Source organism: Narcine bancroftii, chromosome 14, assembly GCF_036971445.1.
Source record: "Narcine bancroftii isolate sNarBan1 chromosome 14, sNarBan1.hap1, whole genome shotgun sequence".
Lineage (NCBI taxonomy): Eukaryota > Metazoa > Chordata > Chondrichthyes > Torpediniformes > Narcinidae > Narcine > Narcine bancroftii.
This window is the reverse complement of record NC_091482.1, coordinates 25,783,780-25,804,190: the sequence shown is the minus strand read 5'-3', so window position 1 is coordinate 25,804,190 and position 20,411 is coordinate 25,783,780. Positions and strand designations below refer to the sequence as shown.

Genomic DNA, 20,411 nt, shown 5'->3' with positions numbered 1-20,411 from the left:
TTCTTTGCCTGTTATGCATGGCTAATGGCAGGGCTGTAGGTCAGGCTGTACCAATGAAGAGAGAGTTGTAGCTGGATGACTGATAGGAATGTCCATCCCTGAAAGCGACAGAAAGAAGAGCGAGTTACTGAAAGTTGGAGCATTCATCGTTAAGCCTGGAAGCCTACGTCGTGCACAGATGAAGGATGAGGTGGTGTTCCTGGAGCATGAGTTGGCCCTCATTATAACAGTGCAGAACTCCCCAGATTCTCAGCCCAGCGTGGGAATGGGGTGGACAGATGTCAGGCTCATTCTTGTGGACAGGACACAGATGCTCGACAAAGTGGTCAACCAATCAGTGTTTTTCCAGTGGAGGGACCAAAATGTGAACACCAAATGCAGGACATTAGAAGAGCAAGTGATTTGCTGCTTCGCTTGGAGAAACTGTTCAGGGCACATGATGGTGGGCAGAGAAGAGGTGAAAGTACACACTACACTTACATGGGAAACAGCCCATGGATGAAGGGGATGGAAGAGGCAAATGCCAAACTGGTAACAAACTCACAGTAGAAATTTCAAATATATTTTAAGAAATTACATGGTACAATAATGTGAGTATTATACTGTAGATTTCTGGTGGATAAATTAATATTCACAATACCTATTGTGTTATTCACCCAAATTATTGCCTTCAAAACCAGGCATAAATATTCCACAGAGGCAAGTGAGCCTATTTTGAGTACAGAGCCACACATACATACACACACATGCCTACATTTACATGGGAAGCACATTGGAGCTAGTGCAGTTCCCGTGACCCAAGGTTCAATCCTAATTTGTGATGCTGTCTGTTTGGATTTTCAGCCCTTTCCTGTGAGCACACGGGCTTCCTCCCACATTCCCAATGATGTTCTGGCTAGTGGATTAATTGACTCCATAAAATTACCCCTGGAGTAGCTGGCAGGTGGGAGAATCAGGGAGGTGATAAATGTGCATATGAAAGAAAATAGGTTACAGTGAAATAAGAATGAGATTGGAATCGATAGGATTACTTTGAGCTTTGCCAGAGACTCGATGGGCTGAATGACTTCCAGGAATAAATATATAGAAAGGTCTGAAAATAACTAAGCATGGAATGCATCTTCATGCAAACATACGCCTGCATCCGTGCACTCAAAATGGTGTTGCTAATAGTTGGAGCCAACTAATTCTCTGGAGAGGAAGTGGGACTTTCAGCATTTCCCACATTTAGGGTGGCTGAAATATTATGTGCTTTTATTCACGTTCCAGGCCGCTCTTCATTCCACTTGTGTGAGCAAGAGGAATTTCATGTAAAGCCCAAAGGTGAGGACAAGAGGCTTCTCACTTGCACTTTATTCACCGTGCCAACGGTCACTTGGCTGTGCGGTTGCACAGTTCTTGCTTGTTCAGCTTTCCTTTGGGTGCTGCTGATTAACCTAATCAAAAAAAAAGCTGAATAAATCTCGTTAATGACGAGAAGTGCTTCAGGGTCGAGCGCTGTGATGTTAAAATGCTCTACCCTCAGTGCGGATCTTGTACTGCAGTTAAGGGAGAAAATGCTTTGATTCATTTGGGGAAATCAAGGAACACGTCCAAGGAACTTTTACTTTGGGGCACTAAACGAAGATACCATGATCTGACAAATGTGCCAAGTCAAGTGAATTTCGTGGTTCCAAGAAACTAAAGTCACAGGATTGCTGCGGGTTGTTGCAGCTTTGCAAGGTGTCTCTAACCTGAAAGGAATTCCAGCCATCCTAGAGTGATCTGGAATGCGACCATTGATCAAGGAAAGATTTAACTTTCATGTGAAGTTGTCTGAAATTGAATAGCTGATCCTTTCTGGATTTGAATATTAGGAATAGCCACCTTCTACAGGAGGCCCCTTGAAGGAGGGAAGTCAAGGTGTGAAGGTGTGAGTCGGGTGCTCCCTTCCTAGGGCCTGTGGGTGTGTCAATCATAATCATTTATGGTTTTTAGACTGCAGGCATGTAACGGCACAATCAAGGAATTTTGCTGCTACATGGGGAGTCCAAAAAAAAAGAACGTGCTGGAATTTTGATTCAATTCCTGTGCCGCGATTTATCCTGCAACTTTTTGGAGGAAGCCTGGAGTGGAAATTGTAGAGTTCATTGACAGGCATCCATTCCACTGCACGTCCAACCACCTGGACTGTTGCATTCAGGGATATGCAGTCTAAAAAGGCGCCCAGTGTAAACAACCACACGGGCAGTAATGTTATTTTTTTCCCCTGCAACTTTCCCAGCATTGCGGCCTAAAACTCATAATTGCTGAAAAGCTGGCCTCTCTCTGACTGTCGTTAATATGTTTGCCTCCCCTTCCCCCTGTAGCTTACCCAGTCGCAGGAAGATTTCAGTGAGCTGCAGGCACTGAACCGACAGTTGCAGAGACGACTGCAGGAGCTGAGTGAGCATCAGGTGATGCAGGAATCCACAAGCTGCAATGCTTCTCTGCTCTCGGAAATTGAGCAGAGTCTGGAAACTGAGACCTGGGAGGCCGAGAAAGATCAGGTATGGATGCTCACTTTATCCTTTTACACAAATAGGTTATTGTGCCTGCAATTTTGTGGTACAACTGACATTTGTGGGGGATTTTCTGAACTTGTTGACTCTATTTATCAGATGTATTTTATCTCAATCCAGATAAAGACTGAAATTGAGAAAATACATCAGGAGTTACTAACCTTGTTGGGAGTGAACTGCTCTGACAGCTTGACTGGATGCCAGACACCGAGTCTCCAGGCAGCCCTCTCACACCTGAAAGATTTAGTTCATACTCTAGTACATGACCCAGCAACATTGGTAAGGAAATTCTCAATCATCTCATTCAGTTGATTTCATTTGAGCCAACAGAATTGAAAATAGTTAAAGGACATATTGAGTGAGGCACTGGGCAAAGTAAGCATTCTTCAATGAGTCTGATTGAGTTTGCTGTTTACGAGTCTGATGATGGAGGGGTAGCAACTGTTCCTGAACCTGATGGTATGAGTCTTGTGGCACCTGCACCTCTTTGCTGATGGCGGCAGTGAGAACAGAGCATGTCCTGCCTGGAGTGGCTCCTTGACGATTGCTGCTGCTCTCTGATGGGAGTGTCGGCGACTTTAATCAGGCCTGCATCAAGAAAACTCTGGCCAACTACCACCAGCATGTGATCTACTGTACCAGAGGTCCCAGCACACTCGATCACTGCTACACCAAGATAAGGAAGGCCTACTTTCCCAACACTGTATTTTGGCAAGTCAGATCACCTGGCTGTGCTCCTTCTGCCTTCACACAGACAGAACCTAAAAAGAAGAGGTTCCAGAGGTCAGGACAGCGAGGAGGTGGTCACAGGATTGTGAAGAACAGTTACAGGACTTCCTCGAGTCAGCGGATTGGGTGGTGTTCAAAGACTCAGCTGAGAATCTAAATGATTACACCAGTGCTGTCACAGACTTTATCAAAACTTGTGGACGAGTGTTTCCCCACCAAATCGTTCAGTGTTATCCCCAACCAGAAGCCCTGGATGAACAATGACATCCAAAAACTGCTTAGAGCCAGATCACGGGCATTAAAGTCCAGAGATCCAGATCAATATAGAAGGAGCAGGTATGATCTACGAAAAAGCTATCTCCCAGGAGAAGTGAGATTCCAAATAAAAAGGGAAACCATGAGGGACACCCAACAGTTGTGGCAGGGCCTAAGTGCCATAACCTGCTACAAAACCAAATCTGGTGAAGTAGCAGACGGCAAAGCTTCGCTCCCAGAGGAACTCAATGCCTGATTTGACAATAGGAACAGTGAAGAACCTTCCCTCCACACCCCTACATCTACTGATGATCTCATCCTATCCAAATCTGAGGATTACGTGCATGCGATCTTGAGGAGAGTGAATCCAAGGAAAGCATCCAGCCCGGATGGAGTATCTGGTCAAGTATTAAAGTCTGTGCTGACCAGCTTACCGATGTATCTCACTCCAGCAGGGTGTGGAACCCACTTGTTTCAAACAAGCATCAATCATACCGGTGCCCAAGAAGAGTGTAGTGACCTGCGTTGACGACCATCAGCCAGAAGCACTCACATCACCAGTGATGAAGTATTTTGAAAGGCTACTGATGAACCAGATCAGCTTTTGTTTGAGAGGCGACATGGATACTATCCAGTTCGCCTATCATAGCAACAGGTTGACAGCAGTTGCCATCAAACTGGCTCTACACTAAGCCCTGGGACACTTGGACAGTAAAGATGCTTTCATCAGGATGCTGTTTATCGATAACAGTTGAGCATATAACACCATCATCCCCCTCAAAACTGATCAGCATACTCTAAGACCAGGGACTCAACACCCCTGCTGTGCAATTAGATCAGGGATCTCCTCACCCCCAGACCACAATCAGTGAAGACTGGTAAGAAATTCTCCTCCACAGTCTCCATCAGTACCAGAGTATCATGGGGATGTGTTCTTAGCCCCCTGCTTGACTCACTTTACACCTACAACTATGTGGCTCAGTACGACAATAATAACATCTACAAATTTGCCGACGATATGGTAGTGGGTTGTATAACGGAAGGGGATGAGGCAGCATTCAGGAGGGAGATGGAAAACTTGGCTGAATCATGCACCAACAACAACCTTGCACTCAATGTCACCAAAAATAAGGAGCTGATTGTTGAGTCCTGGAAGGGGCGACCTATATTGGGGTGGTGTGGATAGCGTAGCAGTTAGGTCAATGCTGTCACAGCGCCAGCAATCAGGACCAGGTTTTGAATCCTGCGCTCTCTGTAAGGAGTTTGTACATTCTCCCCGTCTTTGTGTGGGTTTCCTCTGGGGGCTTCAGTTTCCTCCCACCATTTAAAAATCTACCGGGGGTTGTAGGTTAATTGGGTGTAATTGGACAGCATGGGCTCATGGGCCAAAATGGCCAGTTACCATGCTGTACGTCTACATTTAAAATTTACATTAAAAAAAATTGTTTGAGGGATTATATCCCAGTGGAGATGGGCTCACAAGCCAGAACACAAATTAAGTGTTAATCTTCGAGATTTCCACTGCAGAAGCACATAGTTTAGAGATGGAAACTTTAATTCCACATCTTATTCTGTAAACATGACATGGGAGCAGCTTGTGTTTATATTGGATGAGAGCATTCCAACAAATTCGTGAGCCACGGGGAAACGTTTCAAACTACCCCCATCTCGTTGTCTGTGTTTCAGAATGAAATATCACACAAAGCCCAACTCTGCTTGTCTTGCCTAAGAGGGCAAACTACAGAGCTGAACTTTCCAATGGGAATGTAGACCTGGGCGACCACTCTGTTTGGGCGCAATGGGAATGTAGACCTGGGCGACCACTCTGTTTGGGCGCAATGGGAATGTAGACCTGGGCGACCACTCTGTTTGGGCGCAATGGGAATGTAGACCTGGGCGACCACTCTGTTTGGGCGCAATGGGAATGTAGACCTGGGCGACCACTCTGTTTGGGCGCAAAGGGAATGTAGACCTGGGCGACCACTCTGTTTGGGCGCAATGGGAATGTAGACCAGGGCGACCACTCTGTTTGGGCGCAATGGGAATGTAGACCTGGGCGACCACTCTGTTTGGGCGCAATGGGAATGTAGACCTGGGCGACCACTATGTTTGGGCGCAATGGGAATGTAGACCTGGGCGACCACTCTGTTTGGGCACAATGGGAATGTAGACCTGGGCGACCACTCTGTTTGGGCGCAATGGGAATGTAGACCTGGGCGACCACTCTGTTTGGGCGCAATGGGAATGTAGACCTGGGCGACCACTCTGTTTGGGCGCAATGGGAATGTAGACCTGGGCGACCACTCTGTTTGGGCGCAATGGGAATGTAGACCTGGGCGACCACTCTGTTTGGGTGCAATGGGAATGTAGACCTGGGCGACCACTCTGTTTGGGCGCAATGGGAATGTAGACCTGGGCGACCACTCTGTTTGGGCGCAATGGGAATGTAGACCTGGGCGACCACTCTGTTTGGGCGCAATGGGAATGTAGACCTGGGCGACCACTCTGTTTGGGCGCAATGGGAATGTAGACCTGGGCGACCACTCTGTTTGGGCGCAATGGGAATGTAGACCTGGGCGACCACTCTGTTTGGGCGCAATGGGAATGTAGACCTGGGCGACCACTCTGTTTGGGCGCAATGGGAATGTAGACCTGGGCGACCACTCTGTTTGGGCGCAATGGGAATGTAGACCTGGGCGACCACTCTGTTTGGGCGCAATGGGAATGTAGACCTGGGCGACCACTCTGTTTGGGCGCAATGGGAATGTAGGCCTGGGCGACCACTCTGTTTGGGCGCAATGGGAATGTAGACCTGGGCGACCACTCTGTTTGGGCGCAATGGGAATGTAGACCTGGGCGACCAATCTGTTTGGGCGCAATGGGAATGTAGGCCTGGGCGACCACTCTGTTTGGGCTTGTGAATAAACTGGGAAAGTCAAAACAAGCATTTTGAGTAAACAGTTCACAAAAATAAAACAGGCAGACGACAAACGCACCTTTCACCAGCTGGTAATAATGGTCCAAAGGTGTGGGTTAAGCTCATCAGCTGCACTTTGAGAGAAAAAGTATTATAACATGCAAGGCCATGGGATGTAGCACTGGCAGCCAAAGCGGAAAGATCTGCTGAGTAACAAAAAAAAATCAACGGCAGCTTTTATCATTACCTTGGTGAATTTAGGGGCTCAGTAATTTAATTCATCAATGGATGAAGCATCTGGAGAGGGATTTGCCCAGACTTTGGGATCATCCTTCGCACAATGGAAAGGGGGAGGGTAAATCAGAAAGAGTTTCTATGCCTGTGTGTTAGAACATAAGGAATAGGAATAGGATTACACATCTGGGCGGCCTGCTCTGCAATTCAATGGATCAGGGCTGACATACCTGCCTTTTCCCCCAGAGGCCTTAAGCCCCCTATTGCTAGAAGGTTGGAATTTGCTATACGACACTGGGAAACATCATCTCTGGTTGCTCCAGTGTGCAACTCTCTCTCCATGTTATGAGTGAAATTTGCATAATGCCATCAAACACTGATTTAAAACAAGACCGTGGCAATGCAGTGGGTCCAGTTCATGATATGTTTGGTTCATGTTGAATGTATGTTCTGATTTATGATAAAATAGTTTTTTGGGCTGACTGTGGTTGGGCCATGTCGAGGCAGCTGCACTCAGTATTTTTATTCGGGTCAGGATGGATTTCATCATATTGTGTGCATCCTCCACTCTTGGTCAATATTGGGTTGATCCAAATAATGAGAAATGGCCAGTTGGAAAAGGTGTACAAATACCACTCATAGAAAAATAGCAGAGTAGAGTGAAATGATAATGAACATGACAAACAGACTGAGCTTTCTAAAGGAAGGCAAAGAAATACAAGAGTGAGGAAGTCATTTTGATCCTTTATTTTGTCACCACTGGAATTTGTATTTGGTTCTGGTGCGCATTTTCGGAAATAAATAATGGCTTTGAAGAGATTCCAGGGATGTGGGACTCTAATTTCTGTGTATTTTGGTGTATAAGTTGAGTCTTGGAACCCTCAAAAAGCACTAAAAAATCAGGGGCTTATACGCCAGATACAAATTCAACTTTTTTTAAAAATCGCTCGAGTTAGATTTGGCATAAAAGACGACTCTGAAACACCAAAAAAACCCCCAACACACAAATTTTCAATCTAGCAATTTTTATTGGAAAATGAAATACATTTAAAATCCTACAATATCACAATCATCTTCTCACACATCTCAAATGCCCTTACAGCTGAACATTTGCTGGACTTCGTGGCCACATCTATTACTTTTAACTTAAAACTCGCTTCATACTTTCGTTTTGCTGAAGGCTCCATAATAACAACCATCTTCCAGCAATGCCCAACAGCTCAGTCCACGCGATTTTTTGGTGGGGGGGGGGTCGACTTATATATCCGATATATGATAAAACCATGAAAATGAGGCTGAAAATGGGGATTTATCTAAAGGTCGACTTGTACACCAAAATATATGGTATGCAGGTAGCTTGTGTTTGAAGGATGTTAGATGGAGGCATTGAAAACCATGAAGTGTACAGAGAGAAACTAAAACCTGGGAGAAGAATGATGAACTGTTCCTCCCCTCACCCCCCCCCCCCCCCCACCCCACCCCACTCATTTTATGGCTGGACTTCTGGAAGCAGATTCAATTGCAAAAATAAAAAGGGAGCTGGATAAGGAAATAATTCATAGGGGTTTGGGGAGGGGCAAGGGAACAGGACTGGCTGGTTTGCTCTTGAAAAGCCGCAGTGCAGACTTGAGAAGGTGAATCTTGAGCTGGCGAATAGCTTCCTTCTGTGCCGTAAACATTCTAAGATCTTGTTGTTCCACCCTCAGACAAAACAATAGCATATTTGAGATTATTATATTTACTGCAATGATCAGGTGTGGGGAAAAAAAATACATAAATTCCAGGGCTTGGGTTGGGTTTTAATTTGCGACTGAGTAAACATTAATTTGAGCTGTTGAAAGCCATTTCACTTGTGGCGAACATCACGTCAATCTTGAATGAAGAAAGGACCTCACCTGAAATGTTCCTCCAGTGAAGTTATTTTTATCATTGAAAATGTAATTGCTATTTCCATTTCTGCTGGCAAGCATGTTTTGGGGCTACAGGATGTGTTTGGGATGGAGTGCAGTTCAGGACACTACTTGAATGATTTGCTTTATATGGATCTGGTGTGGGGATGTTTGACATGTGGGCAGTTTGGTATTCAACACCATCATCCCCCACAAAACTGATCAGCAAACGCCAAGACCTGGGACTCAACACCCCACTGTGTAATTAGATCCTGGATTTCCTCACCTCCAGACCACAATCAGTGAAGATTGGAAAGAACTTCTCCACAATCTCCATCAGTATTGGAGTACCATAGGGCTGTGTTCTTAGCCCCCTGCTCTACTCACTTTACACCTACAACTGTGTGGCTTAGTACAAAAATAACACCATCTACAAATTTGCCGATGGTACCACGGTAGTGGGTTGCATAAAGGAAGGGGATGAGTGAGCATACAGGGGGGAGATTGAAAACTTGCCTGAATGGTGCACCAACAACAACCTGGACTCAATGTCACCAAAAATAAGGAGCTGTTTGTTGACTTCAGGAAAGGAAAGCCAGAGGTGTACAATCCAGTGATCATTGGGGATCAGAGGTGAAGAGGGTGTGCAAATTAATGTTCTTGGGAGTCACTATCTCAGAGGATATTTCTTGAACCCCACACTAATGGCATCGTGAAGAAGGCAACATCAGCGCCTCTACTTCCTCAGGAGTTTGCGTAGGTTTGGTATGACACCAGAAACCCGGTCAAATTTCTACAGATGTGTGGTGGAAAATGTGCCAACCGACTACATCACAGTCTGGTGTGGGATCACCAATATTCCTGAGCATAAAGCCCTGCAAAAGGTAGTGGACACAGCCCAGGACATTACAGGCAAAACCCGCCCCACTATCAAGAACATTTACAGGCAACGCTGCCATTGGAGAGCAGCAGCAATCATCAAGGATCCACACCACCCAGCACACTCTTTGTTCTCACTTCTACCATCAAGAAAGAGGTCTAGGTGCCACAAGACTCACACCACCAGGTTCAGGAATAGCTGCTGCCCCTCCACCATCAGACTCCTCAATGGAAAAACTCAATCAGGGACTCTTTTAAGGACTTACGTGTGCACTTTATTGATTTTTCAAAAATTCTCACTGTATTGCACAGTTTGTTTACATTTGTTATCTGTTTACAGTTTTTTATTTGTTGACATCTATACACAGATTATTTTTTTAGACCACCAATAAGTGGTAATTCTGTCTCACCTGCAGGAGAAAGAATCTCAGGGTTGTATGTGAAGTCATGTATGTACTCTGACAATAAATCTGAAATCTGACCGTTCAGATCAATATTACTTTTTCAGGTCAAGTTGCAACACACAGATTTGATGAACCTCAGGATGGAGAATGATACATTGAGAGGCAGACTGGAGAATTCTGATGACCAACATCTGCAGCAGGCCATCCATGAACGGGACACTGCCATTATGAAGTGAGTGATGGAGCTTATTGGTACGAGTTTCCAACTCCTTTTCATTGCCATGGCAGAAATGCACTTTATCGGTTTTGGTGTCATATCTGACCTCCAGTAAATCTTCCAACAGACATCATGGTATATGAGAGCATTGAATTCAACATCCCTCATGTTCCCTGAACCCACCACTGCCTCACCTCCTGCTGTCAAAACTCTCATCAATGACTTTACCTGTGAACTTGTCTCCTTGCATGCAATCCAGGCCAGGATCCCATCATCTGTACTCCGGAACCTGCTGTCCCTAAAACTCTGTTGCATCTGTGAATGGTTATATGTGCCCTAATTCATTCAGTTCCACTTGGTGTTCATTCACTCATGTACAAATTCCCAATTAAACAATGTCTTTAAAATGCTGACTTTTGATTTAGTTCCTCTTTGGCCTCATCCTCTCCATCCCAGAGTTTCCCTAATCCCAGCATCTTGCACTTCCCACAATTTTAACATCGCTTCTGGCAGCTCTGGAAATCCCTTTCTGCTATCATTTAAAACACTCCTTATATCCTACCTTTTAGACCAATCAACTAACTTATAGCTAAGGGGATCATGGGTTATGGGGAGAAGGCAGGAACCAGGTACTGATCAGCCATGATCATATTGAATGGGGATGTAGGCTTGTAGGGCTAAATGGCCTACCCCTGCACCTATTTTCTATGTTCCATATTTCTATGACTAGTTCTCCCATATGTGGTTCTTTCCATTGTTAAAGATCCAATGTAAATTCAATCCTTGTTCTGCACAGCCATAACATGGAAACTGTCTCTTTCACCCACCAAGTCCACCTTGACCATCAATTATTGATTTCCATTAATCCCATTTCCCACCCCAAATTCTCTAACTTCCCCCACACGTTAGAGGCAATTTATTGTGGCTGATGCATATCCTCTCGATGTGGGAGGAAATCGGAGTCCCGGGGGATGCCCATATGGACAAGGAGAGTGGGCAAATACCACATGGACAGCAGAGGAGGTCAGCATTGAACCCAAGTTCCCATGTTATTGGAGCCCTGAGGCCAGCAGCACTACGGATGATACCATTCTGCTGCCACCAGCTTGGAACTATCGTTTATTTACTTTTAGTTGTGCTAATTTTATGTTATGTATATATTAACCCTTTGGACTCCAGCTATTTTTAACCTTTCTAAATATATACTCCCGACTGGGTCCATGGGTAAACTGCAGCGAGAATACCAGGATGAACCAGCTGGTGGGTCCTGTAAAAAGGTGACACGGAGTATATGTCGTTGTTGATAGTCCCTGAAAACCAGAACATGGAGTATATGAACTTGTTTGTAGTCCTTGAAAACTAGGACATGGAGTAGATGCAGTTGTTGGTTGGTAGTCCCTGAAAACCAGGACATGGAGTATATGAACTTGTTTGTAGTCCTTGAAAACTAGGACATGGGGACCAAATGGTTAAGATGACCACTGGAAAATGGAATCCAGCTCTTTCTAAAAGACTAAATTTGGATTGAACAAACTTTGTTTTTCTCTCTGGAGCATTGGAGGCTGAAGGTAGACCTGGGAGGTTATAAACATGAGGCATAGATAGGGGAGACAGAATCACTTTCCCAGTTTAAAAATGTCAAATATTAGAGGACATGAATTTGAGATAGGAGAAATGTTTGGGGGAAGGGTACTGTTGGAAACTTTAAAGGCAAGCTTTTTTTTTATTTATATATATATATATATATATATATATATATATATATACACACAGAGTGGTAGGTGCCTGGAATAAACTGGCAGAAGTAGTGTGGAAGCAGATACAATTGTAGAGTTTAAGAGGGTCTAGGTGGAGACATGAATATGCAAGGAATGGTGGGGTATGGATCTGGGGTAAGTAGAAGATATTTAGTTTAATTTGGCATTACTTTTGGGGCAGACCTTGTGGACTGTTTTCTGTTCCAAGGGGAGGATAGCTTGTCTTGTTTTACACTGGAATTAACAGCTAACACTTCTGGAACTTGTCATCTGAAAAATTAACAATGGATTGTTTTTTCCAGGAAAAATGCAGTGGAGGTGGAGCTGGCCAAATGCCAAAAAGACATGAAATCGTTGAACTCCCAGCTTCTGGAGACTATTCAGCAGAAAGTGGACCTGTCCCAGGAGCTGGAAGCTTGGCAGGTATGTCTGATGCCTTTTCAGAGGAAGGCTTCATCGAAGTTTTCAGGATCATGACAGATTGTGACTTGCAGTGTTTGTTTTCAGTAACTGATGAAGCAATGTAGATAGAATTCATTATTTAAAAACTAGAAAGCTTAGTTTCAGGTGTGAAATTCTCTACCACAGCCATCATCAAAAGTCCATAAAATAATTTTTTTTTTTTTTAAAAATTAGGGAAAAAGAGGAATGTTCCTTGGAAAATTGACACGTTATGGGAAGTGAACAAATTGGATGTCTCATCGAGAAATGCTCAACTAGATTACTAGGCCAAGGGACTGTTTCTCCTAATTAAAGGTGCTCTACTACTTACTTGGACTTGTGATTTTTGAAAATTATGATAATACAGTCACGTGACTGTTGTTTACTTTCATTTAATACGTTAAAGGGGAAAATCGCAAGCATCGTTGATTTTTTCCTCCAAGGTGAATTCTTTGGGAATGATAAAGGCCTGTGGGGAGAGAGCAGGGAAGTGGAATCAGGGTGGGGACTGATACAGCACTGTCGGTGTTATACAGGGTATACTTGTATACTTTTTGACTTAGGATGGGTTTGTGGGAATGTAACCCCATTGTAAGTTGAGGAGCATCTGTGCATGCATATGTGTCCAGAGATCCTAATATACCTAACAAGCCCAGAGTCACTAGGCACTGAAGTATTTTTTGATGATGCTGTGAAAGACATTTCACTAGTTGAAGAATGAAGGAGAACGGTTAAGAGTCGAGAATGGAAAGAACATAAACTAGGAAAGTGAGATATGGAGTGAGGAGATCAAGGCAAAATAAAGGAAAGCAATGCAATACTCATGAGGAAAACAGACTGTGATTGTAAGACAGGTGTGAGGTGAAAATTAGATTCTGCTATGTTAAACCTGGAAAGAAATGACAGAATGAAAATGTTACAGGGAAATAATGAATACATGCGATATGCAAACATGGCCCAAGTTTGAACAAGTGGTTTGGAATAGATGACAGATATATTTATATGGCACCTTGCATGATCCCCAAGCATCTCAGTGCACTTCTAAAGTGTAATCTTTCATATTTTACAATGACGCAGAAGGATGCCATTTGGCCCACAGAGTCTATGCTCTCTTGGACCATTCCCATCAATCCCACTCCCCATCAGCTTTCACCTCCCCCGATTGTTCGACCACCCACCTGAACTGGAGGTAATTTAACCTAACCACCAGCATGTATTTGGGATGTGGGTGGAAGGCAGGGAACCCCACAGAGTTACTGCACATAGACTGCAGGATAACATCACCACTATTGCTTTGTAGGGACACAGCAGGAAATTAAACACAGCAAGGCCCACAGACAGCAAGAAATTACATGGATCAGTTTTGATACTGATGCCCAAGGGATATTCTACCAGCATTGGATCCTTATCCCAATTTAGTTTACTCTGTTGTGGCTGAAGTGTAGATGGATTCTTAGAAAAATCAATTGGTTGACAGAAAAATAATTCAAAGGCCATATGGGCTTTTGGTTGGGTTGCCTGATTGACAAAATTGCTGTTGTTTATGTTGTTAAACTGCAGGATGACATGCAAGTTATAATAAACCAACAACTGAGAAACCAGCAGCAAGCTGAACAAAACGGGATTGCTTCAACTGAAAATTCCAGCGAGAATACAGATTCTAAACATCTTTCCTTTCTCCAAAGGACCAGGAGTCAGATTCCAGAAGGAAAAGGTTTCTTCTCCTTGTTTAGGAGGTGACAACAACCTCTGATGTCTTGGATTTCTTGAGACATTCATGCTGAAATATTGAATTTTGGGTAATTTTACTGCAAAGTATTGCTGCCTGCACCTTGGTGCCATTTTAGGTTGGTCCCTTAAGACTTCGTTAAATTATTTGAAAAGTTCTTTGGAAGTGTGGTTTCGTATCCATTTCCTCAAATGACAGAGAAAGCTTTGAGCTGCATGTTCCCTAATGGGAGCTGTGTGAAAACCTCTAGACTGTCACAGTGATCACTCGAGAAGCTTAACAGATCTTAATGAACCCCTCCCCATGGACCAGCTGCATAAAAGGTAAGGGAACCCCCAGGTAAGGGTGATCCCCAAGGCTTGCTTCGGACTCTTGAAATGATCTACCCTGATGAAGTTACGTGCCTCAGTTATTTGTCATACCACTGAGTTGGGAGTGACCAGTGAGTCAGACAGTGTGGCAGGCTTGCACCAGAACACTCAAGGGCAATTGGAGCAAACACTAGTGAGTTTGCAGGTGTCTTGACCATTGAAAGATGAGGCTGGAAGATGCTCTTTGGAAGATCCCAGTGACCAATGGAGACTATTTAATTTCTATTGTCCTGATAATCTCAGAGGGTTATAGTCATTTTTTTTTTTAATATAAATGATTGTCATCGGACAGTCGTTCTCCAAATGTGGGAGATCCAATTCAGTTATTGGGGTATGAGATATCAGATGCAGAATTTGTGATGCACTTTTAACAACACACAAGCTTTGATCCTTACCAGATGTAAGCAAAAGCCTTCAGATACCAGTAATGTGACAAAAACAGTGGGGGAAAAAAACCAGGTGGGGAGAGAAAAAAAAAAGCTGGTTTTAAAATAGATGTCCTTTCATCAAATGCTGTGTTTTTGGCTCCCAACCAGAAATGCCCAGTCCATTTTTGCATCAATCATTCTCTCACCTGGAAATAATTGATATTCTGACTAAAATCAATTTTTTGTACACATCAATCTAGTTAACTGATAGTGACTAAGGAGATTTATTACAACATGTTGATTGTCCAGCTCTAAACCTGTTATATTGAATATTTGCTCTCTTAGTGAAGATAAATGATAATAAACAAATGAATATGGCTTTGTAAGCTATTAATTACAATAAAAACATTTGTTAAAAACAAAGTTGAAATGATTAAACCCAAAAAAAAACTTTGTGAGGAGTGGGATGGGATCCTGATAAAAACAGGCCAGCAAGCACGTTGTCAACTTCAAAGCAATTGTAATAAAAGATTATTATCTACTAAGTACATTGGATCTACTAAACAAGACCAACTGGGCTAATGTTGAAGCGGTTTGGTAATCAGGGATTATTGGGAGCTTTTAATCAAAATATTAGAAGCACATTAAAATTAATAATGTAATTAAAAATGTGAGCAGCTGGCACTGGGGCCCAGTTTCATTTGTTTGGAGAAAAGAACATTTGGATTGGATTGTGGAGTCTGTCAGATGTTCAAGAATACACAGGAAGACCAACCCTCAAATCATTAATGTGCATTCATTTATACTGATGCTACCAGTTTATTTGATTTCCAATATTGGCATTTTTCTTCAATTATAATATACAAGCACATTCCACAATTTCTCCAGTGGCTGTGTGCTGCAATCGGATGTTCATTAAATGTTATTTATTACTTTAGAGATTCATTTTATTATAATAAAAAAACATTTATTCTAATACATTCTGTAACAGGTGTATAGTCATATACACTGTACATAATGTGGAGACTAACGTATCATTTCTGGAATAGAAATTTGTATGAACCACAAATAGGTGTCAACAGAGCCTACTCTTGTATCTAGTAAAAAACACACTTGTATCAAGACTGTCTCTCAGACTGCAATATCTGTTATTACTTCCAATGCCTGCAAATCAATAATCTCCTTACATTCACTGTTACAGACAGTCTGCAACTCTCACTACCTGTGGAAGGCCACATCCACAGTTCACAAAAAATAGACATGAATGCTGCTCTTTAGAAATATTAAGTCAATTACTATTTTGAGGAAATAAACAAGAAACTGAAAAACCTGACGTGTAGCTAAGTCTCCAACATGTTTTGCCCAGGGTAAAATTTGGCCCTGACTCTCTGGTGTAGGCATTAGGGGTTTCCAAACTGGTCGATATTGACTCCTGGGGGTTGATGGGACCATTCAAGGGGTTGAAAAATGCCAGGAGGTCAAAAGGGAGTGGATAATATGGAGGGGGAGTCAATTGAACTTTTGAGGTCAAAAGAATTGTAGAGCCTGAGGTCTCTGCTCCTGCCCGGGAGCCCGATGCAGATGGTACCGCACCTGATGTTGAGATTGGAGTCCCTGCTGCCGATGCTGAAGACTTTGACCCAGCTTCGTTTGGCATCTTCCCAGCCAGAAGCAAAGTTTTTTTTAAATAAACTGTTATTGTAATCACTTGCTTGGTTAATTTACAGATTTGTTACTTGCCAACTGAGGTGTTGTATCAAAGTTTGGGTTGTGGCTGGGAGGCCCAGAAGCCATGCAGTTCTCCTCACTAATGCTTGTGGAAACTGCACATCTATGTACTTCTAGTTATTTATTTATCCATATTTATTCATTGTACATGCCTGGGAGACTATGAGGAATCAAGAATTCCACTGTGGGGGTGGGTGGTCAATGGTTTAAAACCTTTGAGGGACCCCTGTGATTAAGCTAAAATGGCTCATGTGGAATGGCAAGGCATTTCTGTTAACACCATGGATGAATTTCTACAGTTTAACCAGCAATTTGCTTAGCCTTTCCCCCCAAACATTGCTAACACCAACCAACTTCCCACAACAACTAACATACAAAATAGAAGCAGGAGCCTGCTTTACTCTGACAAAATCATCTCTATCTACAGCAGTCGCATCCCAGTAGCCTTTGAATATTTTAATATTCAGAAATCTATGATTCGCACTTTTGAATACAGTCAATGTCTGAGCCACAAGGAACAAAATCCAACTCCCTCTATGAAGAAATTTCTGTTAGCCCAAAATTTCTGACTTTTTTTTTTAAAAACAAATGCTTTCCTAAAACTGGACTCACTACAAAAAGGTTAGTGCATAACACACACTTTATTCCAGTTGTAACTGGATAGTAGCAACCAGATTCCCAACTGGTCAAGAAGGAAAAATCTTCTGGCAACTTTAAAACATTGCACATTAAGAGTCAACTTGTTAAAGAGGAATGGGAAGGGAATAGATTCTTTTGAGGAAGAAGTCTAGCTAATGGGAAAAAATGGTTAAAAACACAGAATGGCTGGAGGAACTCAGCAGGTCTCGTAGCATCCATAGGAGGTAAAGATATCTAACCGACATTTTGGGCTTGAGCCCTTCTTCAAGGTAAGCAAAAAGCAGTCAGGCACCTGAATAAAAATCAGGGATGAGGGAGGGTGGAGGGGGTTGGTCCACAGGCCGACAAAAGGCAATAATCGGTCATGAATAGGACAGGAGAGGAAAGGTGAGAATTGATCAGGGGAGGGGGTGGCTCTGTGAATGCAGAGCTGGAGGAGAGGAGAGGAGAGGGAAAGGGGAGATGTGGGGGTGGGGGTGTGGGGGAAGGGCGGGGAACAGAAACCTGAGGTCAATGTTAATGCCAATCTGGTTGGTGGGTGCCCAGACAGAATATTTATTTTGCTTCTGATAAGACACTATTTCTCATTAGGAAAAAAATATTTAATGTAAGCTCTGTCATCTGCTGGCATCAGTTTCTGTCAACAGCACATTTTTCAGAAAACATTAGTAGAACGTAACATTCATTCTGATCTTTCACACCATAATGAATGACGCAAGGCATGGTGACATCTGAACCTGCATCATAGATGGATCAAATTGCAATCCTTTGTTTTTATACCAAAACGAATGCTTGCTCTATTCATTTATGGAATGCGTGTACCACACGTAAAGCCAGCATTTATTGTTCAGTTCAAATTACTTTCCAAAGTGCTGAGGGCCAATGAGGCATTGCAAAATGCTATTGATTAGTCAATTCCAAGGATCGGGCCTAGTGACAGTAACAAACTAGGAGAATACTTGGTTAAAATCTTTTGGTCTATCGTTCCATTGTCCAGCAACTTCTGAGGAAGGATATCCTTGCCTTGGAGGGGCTGCAGAGAAGGTTCACTAGGCTGATACCGGGGATGGAGGGACTCATTTGAAGAAAATTTGGAAAGACTAGGCTTGTATTCTCTGGAATTTAGAGGATTGAGAGGGATCTTATAGAAATATAAAATTCTTAAGGGTTTAGACAGACTAGACGCAGGAAGGTTGTTTCCAATGTTGGGAAAAAACAATCAGGGGCCATAGTTTAAGGATAAGGGGGAATTTTTTTTAGGACTGAGATGAGTAAAAATTTCTTCTCTCAGAGTGGTAAATGTGTGGAATTCTTTGCCACAGGAAGTAGTTGAAGCCAGTTCCCTGTCAATATTTAAGTGTAGGTTAGATTCAGCCCTTGTGGCCAAGGGGATTAGGGGGTATAGGGAGAAGGCAGGATCTTGCCATGATCATAATGAATGGCGGTGCAGGTCTACACTTCTACATTTCTACAGTGTGGCATGTTTTGAATGTATGATACAAATCTCTTATAATTCACTAATTCCAACAAAGAACTAAAAATCAGTCAGATCTATATTAATATGTAGCTCATTCACCTACTCTTTTTGCTATTTCAGCTGATTGCCAGAAGCATTTCTGACAATGACATTTCTAGTTACGGACAGTTTTCAGAATCATCCAGCTTCCATTTCCTCAAGAGGTTAGCAAGGAAGGTGGAAGCATCAAGTATTAATGAAGTTCTGAAAATAATTTAACAACGGTTGGATGGGAGATGCCAGAGAATAGTGGTGGAAAATTGTTTGTCAAATTGGAGGCCAGTGTCAAGTGGAGAGCCTCATGGATCTGTACTGGGTCCACTCTTTAATTGTCAATCACCATTCACAACTGGTTGTTATCGGCCCAAGGAATTCAGATTTAGTCCTTTGGCTGTGATGTTGAATTACTTAGGTCTCTATTACTTGATGTTTTTGTTCTTATTCTTGCATGTAGTCCTGGGTTAAAGTTTCACCAGGTTGGTCCCTCACCTTTGAAAGTCATGCTGGTCCCACCATAACTTTCTGCCCTCCTCTAAGCCAGTGTCAGTATCTTGGCTTAACTGTTATGGTGAGGAGATGGATATATTGGGTCATGAGGCTGCAGACAGTAGAGGTTTAAATTGTGGTTGTGTACATTTCTGTGCCTGGTTCACAACTCTTCAAGGATGTTCTATTCTTAGCAGTCACTACTGTTCCACTTTGCGCACTTGTGGTGGCTCATAACAGGATGTGGTGTCTTTAGTACAACAGCAGGATTTTTCCTCCACGTGATCATTTTTATTGCGGACTGATGACTCTCTCACTAGACTGAGGAGGGGTTTTCCTGGGTGAATTCACCAGTGATCTGCTGCAGACCATCATTTCACCTTGGTCAGTGGTAGTCCAACCAAACTACTCTTACTAAGAGGCACAGAATTCTGAGCTTTTGCTACATTCAATCTGCTTTCTTCATGTTCAATGTGGAGATGAACAGATTCAGGGAGGGCAGCACATTAAAGTCAAGAGGAAGTTTCCTTAACCTTACATGATCAGATACCATGAAGCTCCCAGATCTTTAGAATCAAAGTCCATTGGGAATTTCCTATCAATAAAAACCACCTGTTGAAATATCAAGACTAGATAACCAATTTCCTGATTGAAATTATCATTGTCTGGCATATGTGGTTGGAATTTTACTCACTGTTTACCAGACTGTCCCCAAAGTTCTTGCCAGACCCAACTGTAGATCCATTGGACAGCCACTTTGTTCGTCATCTAGATCAGATTCTCGGGTGAATATTAGTTGAAAGTTGAAATTGGAAACTTGGAGCATTTTCTGGCTTCTTTCAATGTGAGCAGAGAATGGGTTATTCGCAAAGTCATTTAATATTTGTACAGTTTTATAGATAATAAAACTGATGTTCAAAATTGCCTTATTTTTAAAAAAATGTACTTTTTTTCATACATGTAATATTATCCAGATACAAATTATATCAAAAGCAAATGTCAAATTTATTACATTATGATGCAAATCCCAACCCCCTCCCCCAACTAAACCAACCCCAATAGAAAGTATAAAAGACACGAAAAAGAAATAGAAATGAAGTGAAAAGAATAAAGAAAAGCTAGAATGCCTGCGGTCCCCACTTACCACGCAGAATTAATCATTAATAACTTTTAACATTATTTCATATAACCATTTACAGCAGATACGCTAGTTTAGCCCCACTGACCCATATTTGGCCCATAACCCTCCACACCTCTCCCACCTATCCTTGAATATCAATCTTGCTTCTACCACCACTGCCAGAAGTTCATT

The 20,411-nt window shown here is 42.8% G+C and overlaps 1 protein-coding gene across 4 annotated transcripts in view; it reads left to right on the top strand.

The window, feature by feature from the left end:
• The window catches only part of LOC138749981 (BICD family-like cargo adapter 1), a 38,131-nt gene extending 22,071 nt beyond the window's left edge, over positions 1-16,060 (top strand). For 2 of the 4 annotated variants that reach the window (XM_069912108.1, XM_069912107.1), the window contains 5 exons: positions 2,349-2,528; positions 2,661-2,819; positions 9,952-10,079; positions 12,124-12,244; positions 13,823-16,060. In XM_069912108.1, coding sequence (XP_069768209.1) covers positions 2,349-2,528; positions 2,661-2,819; positions 9,952-10,079; positions 12,124-12,244; positions 13,823-14,002 — 768 coding nt within the window. In that variant the 3' untranslated portion in view covers positions 14,003-16,060. Of the gene's footprint in view, positions 1-2,348; positions 2,529-2,660; positions 2,820-9,951; positions 10,080-12,123; positions 12,245-12,457; positions 12,578-13,822 lie in introns of all 4 variants that reach the window. The other 2 variants (XR_011348988.1, XM_069912109.1) reach the window with 2 other exon arrangements.
• Positions 16,061-20,411: the final 4,351 nt, after the last annotated feature.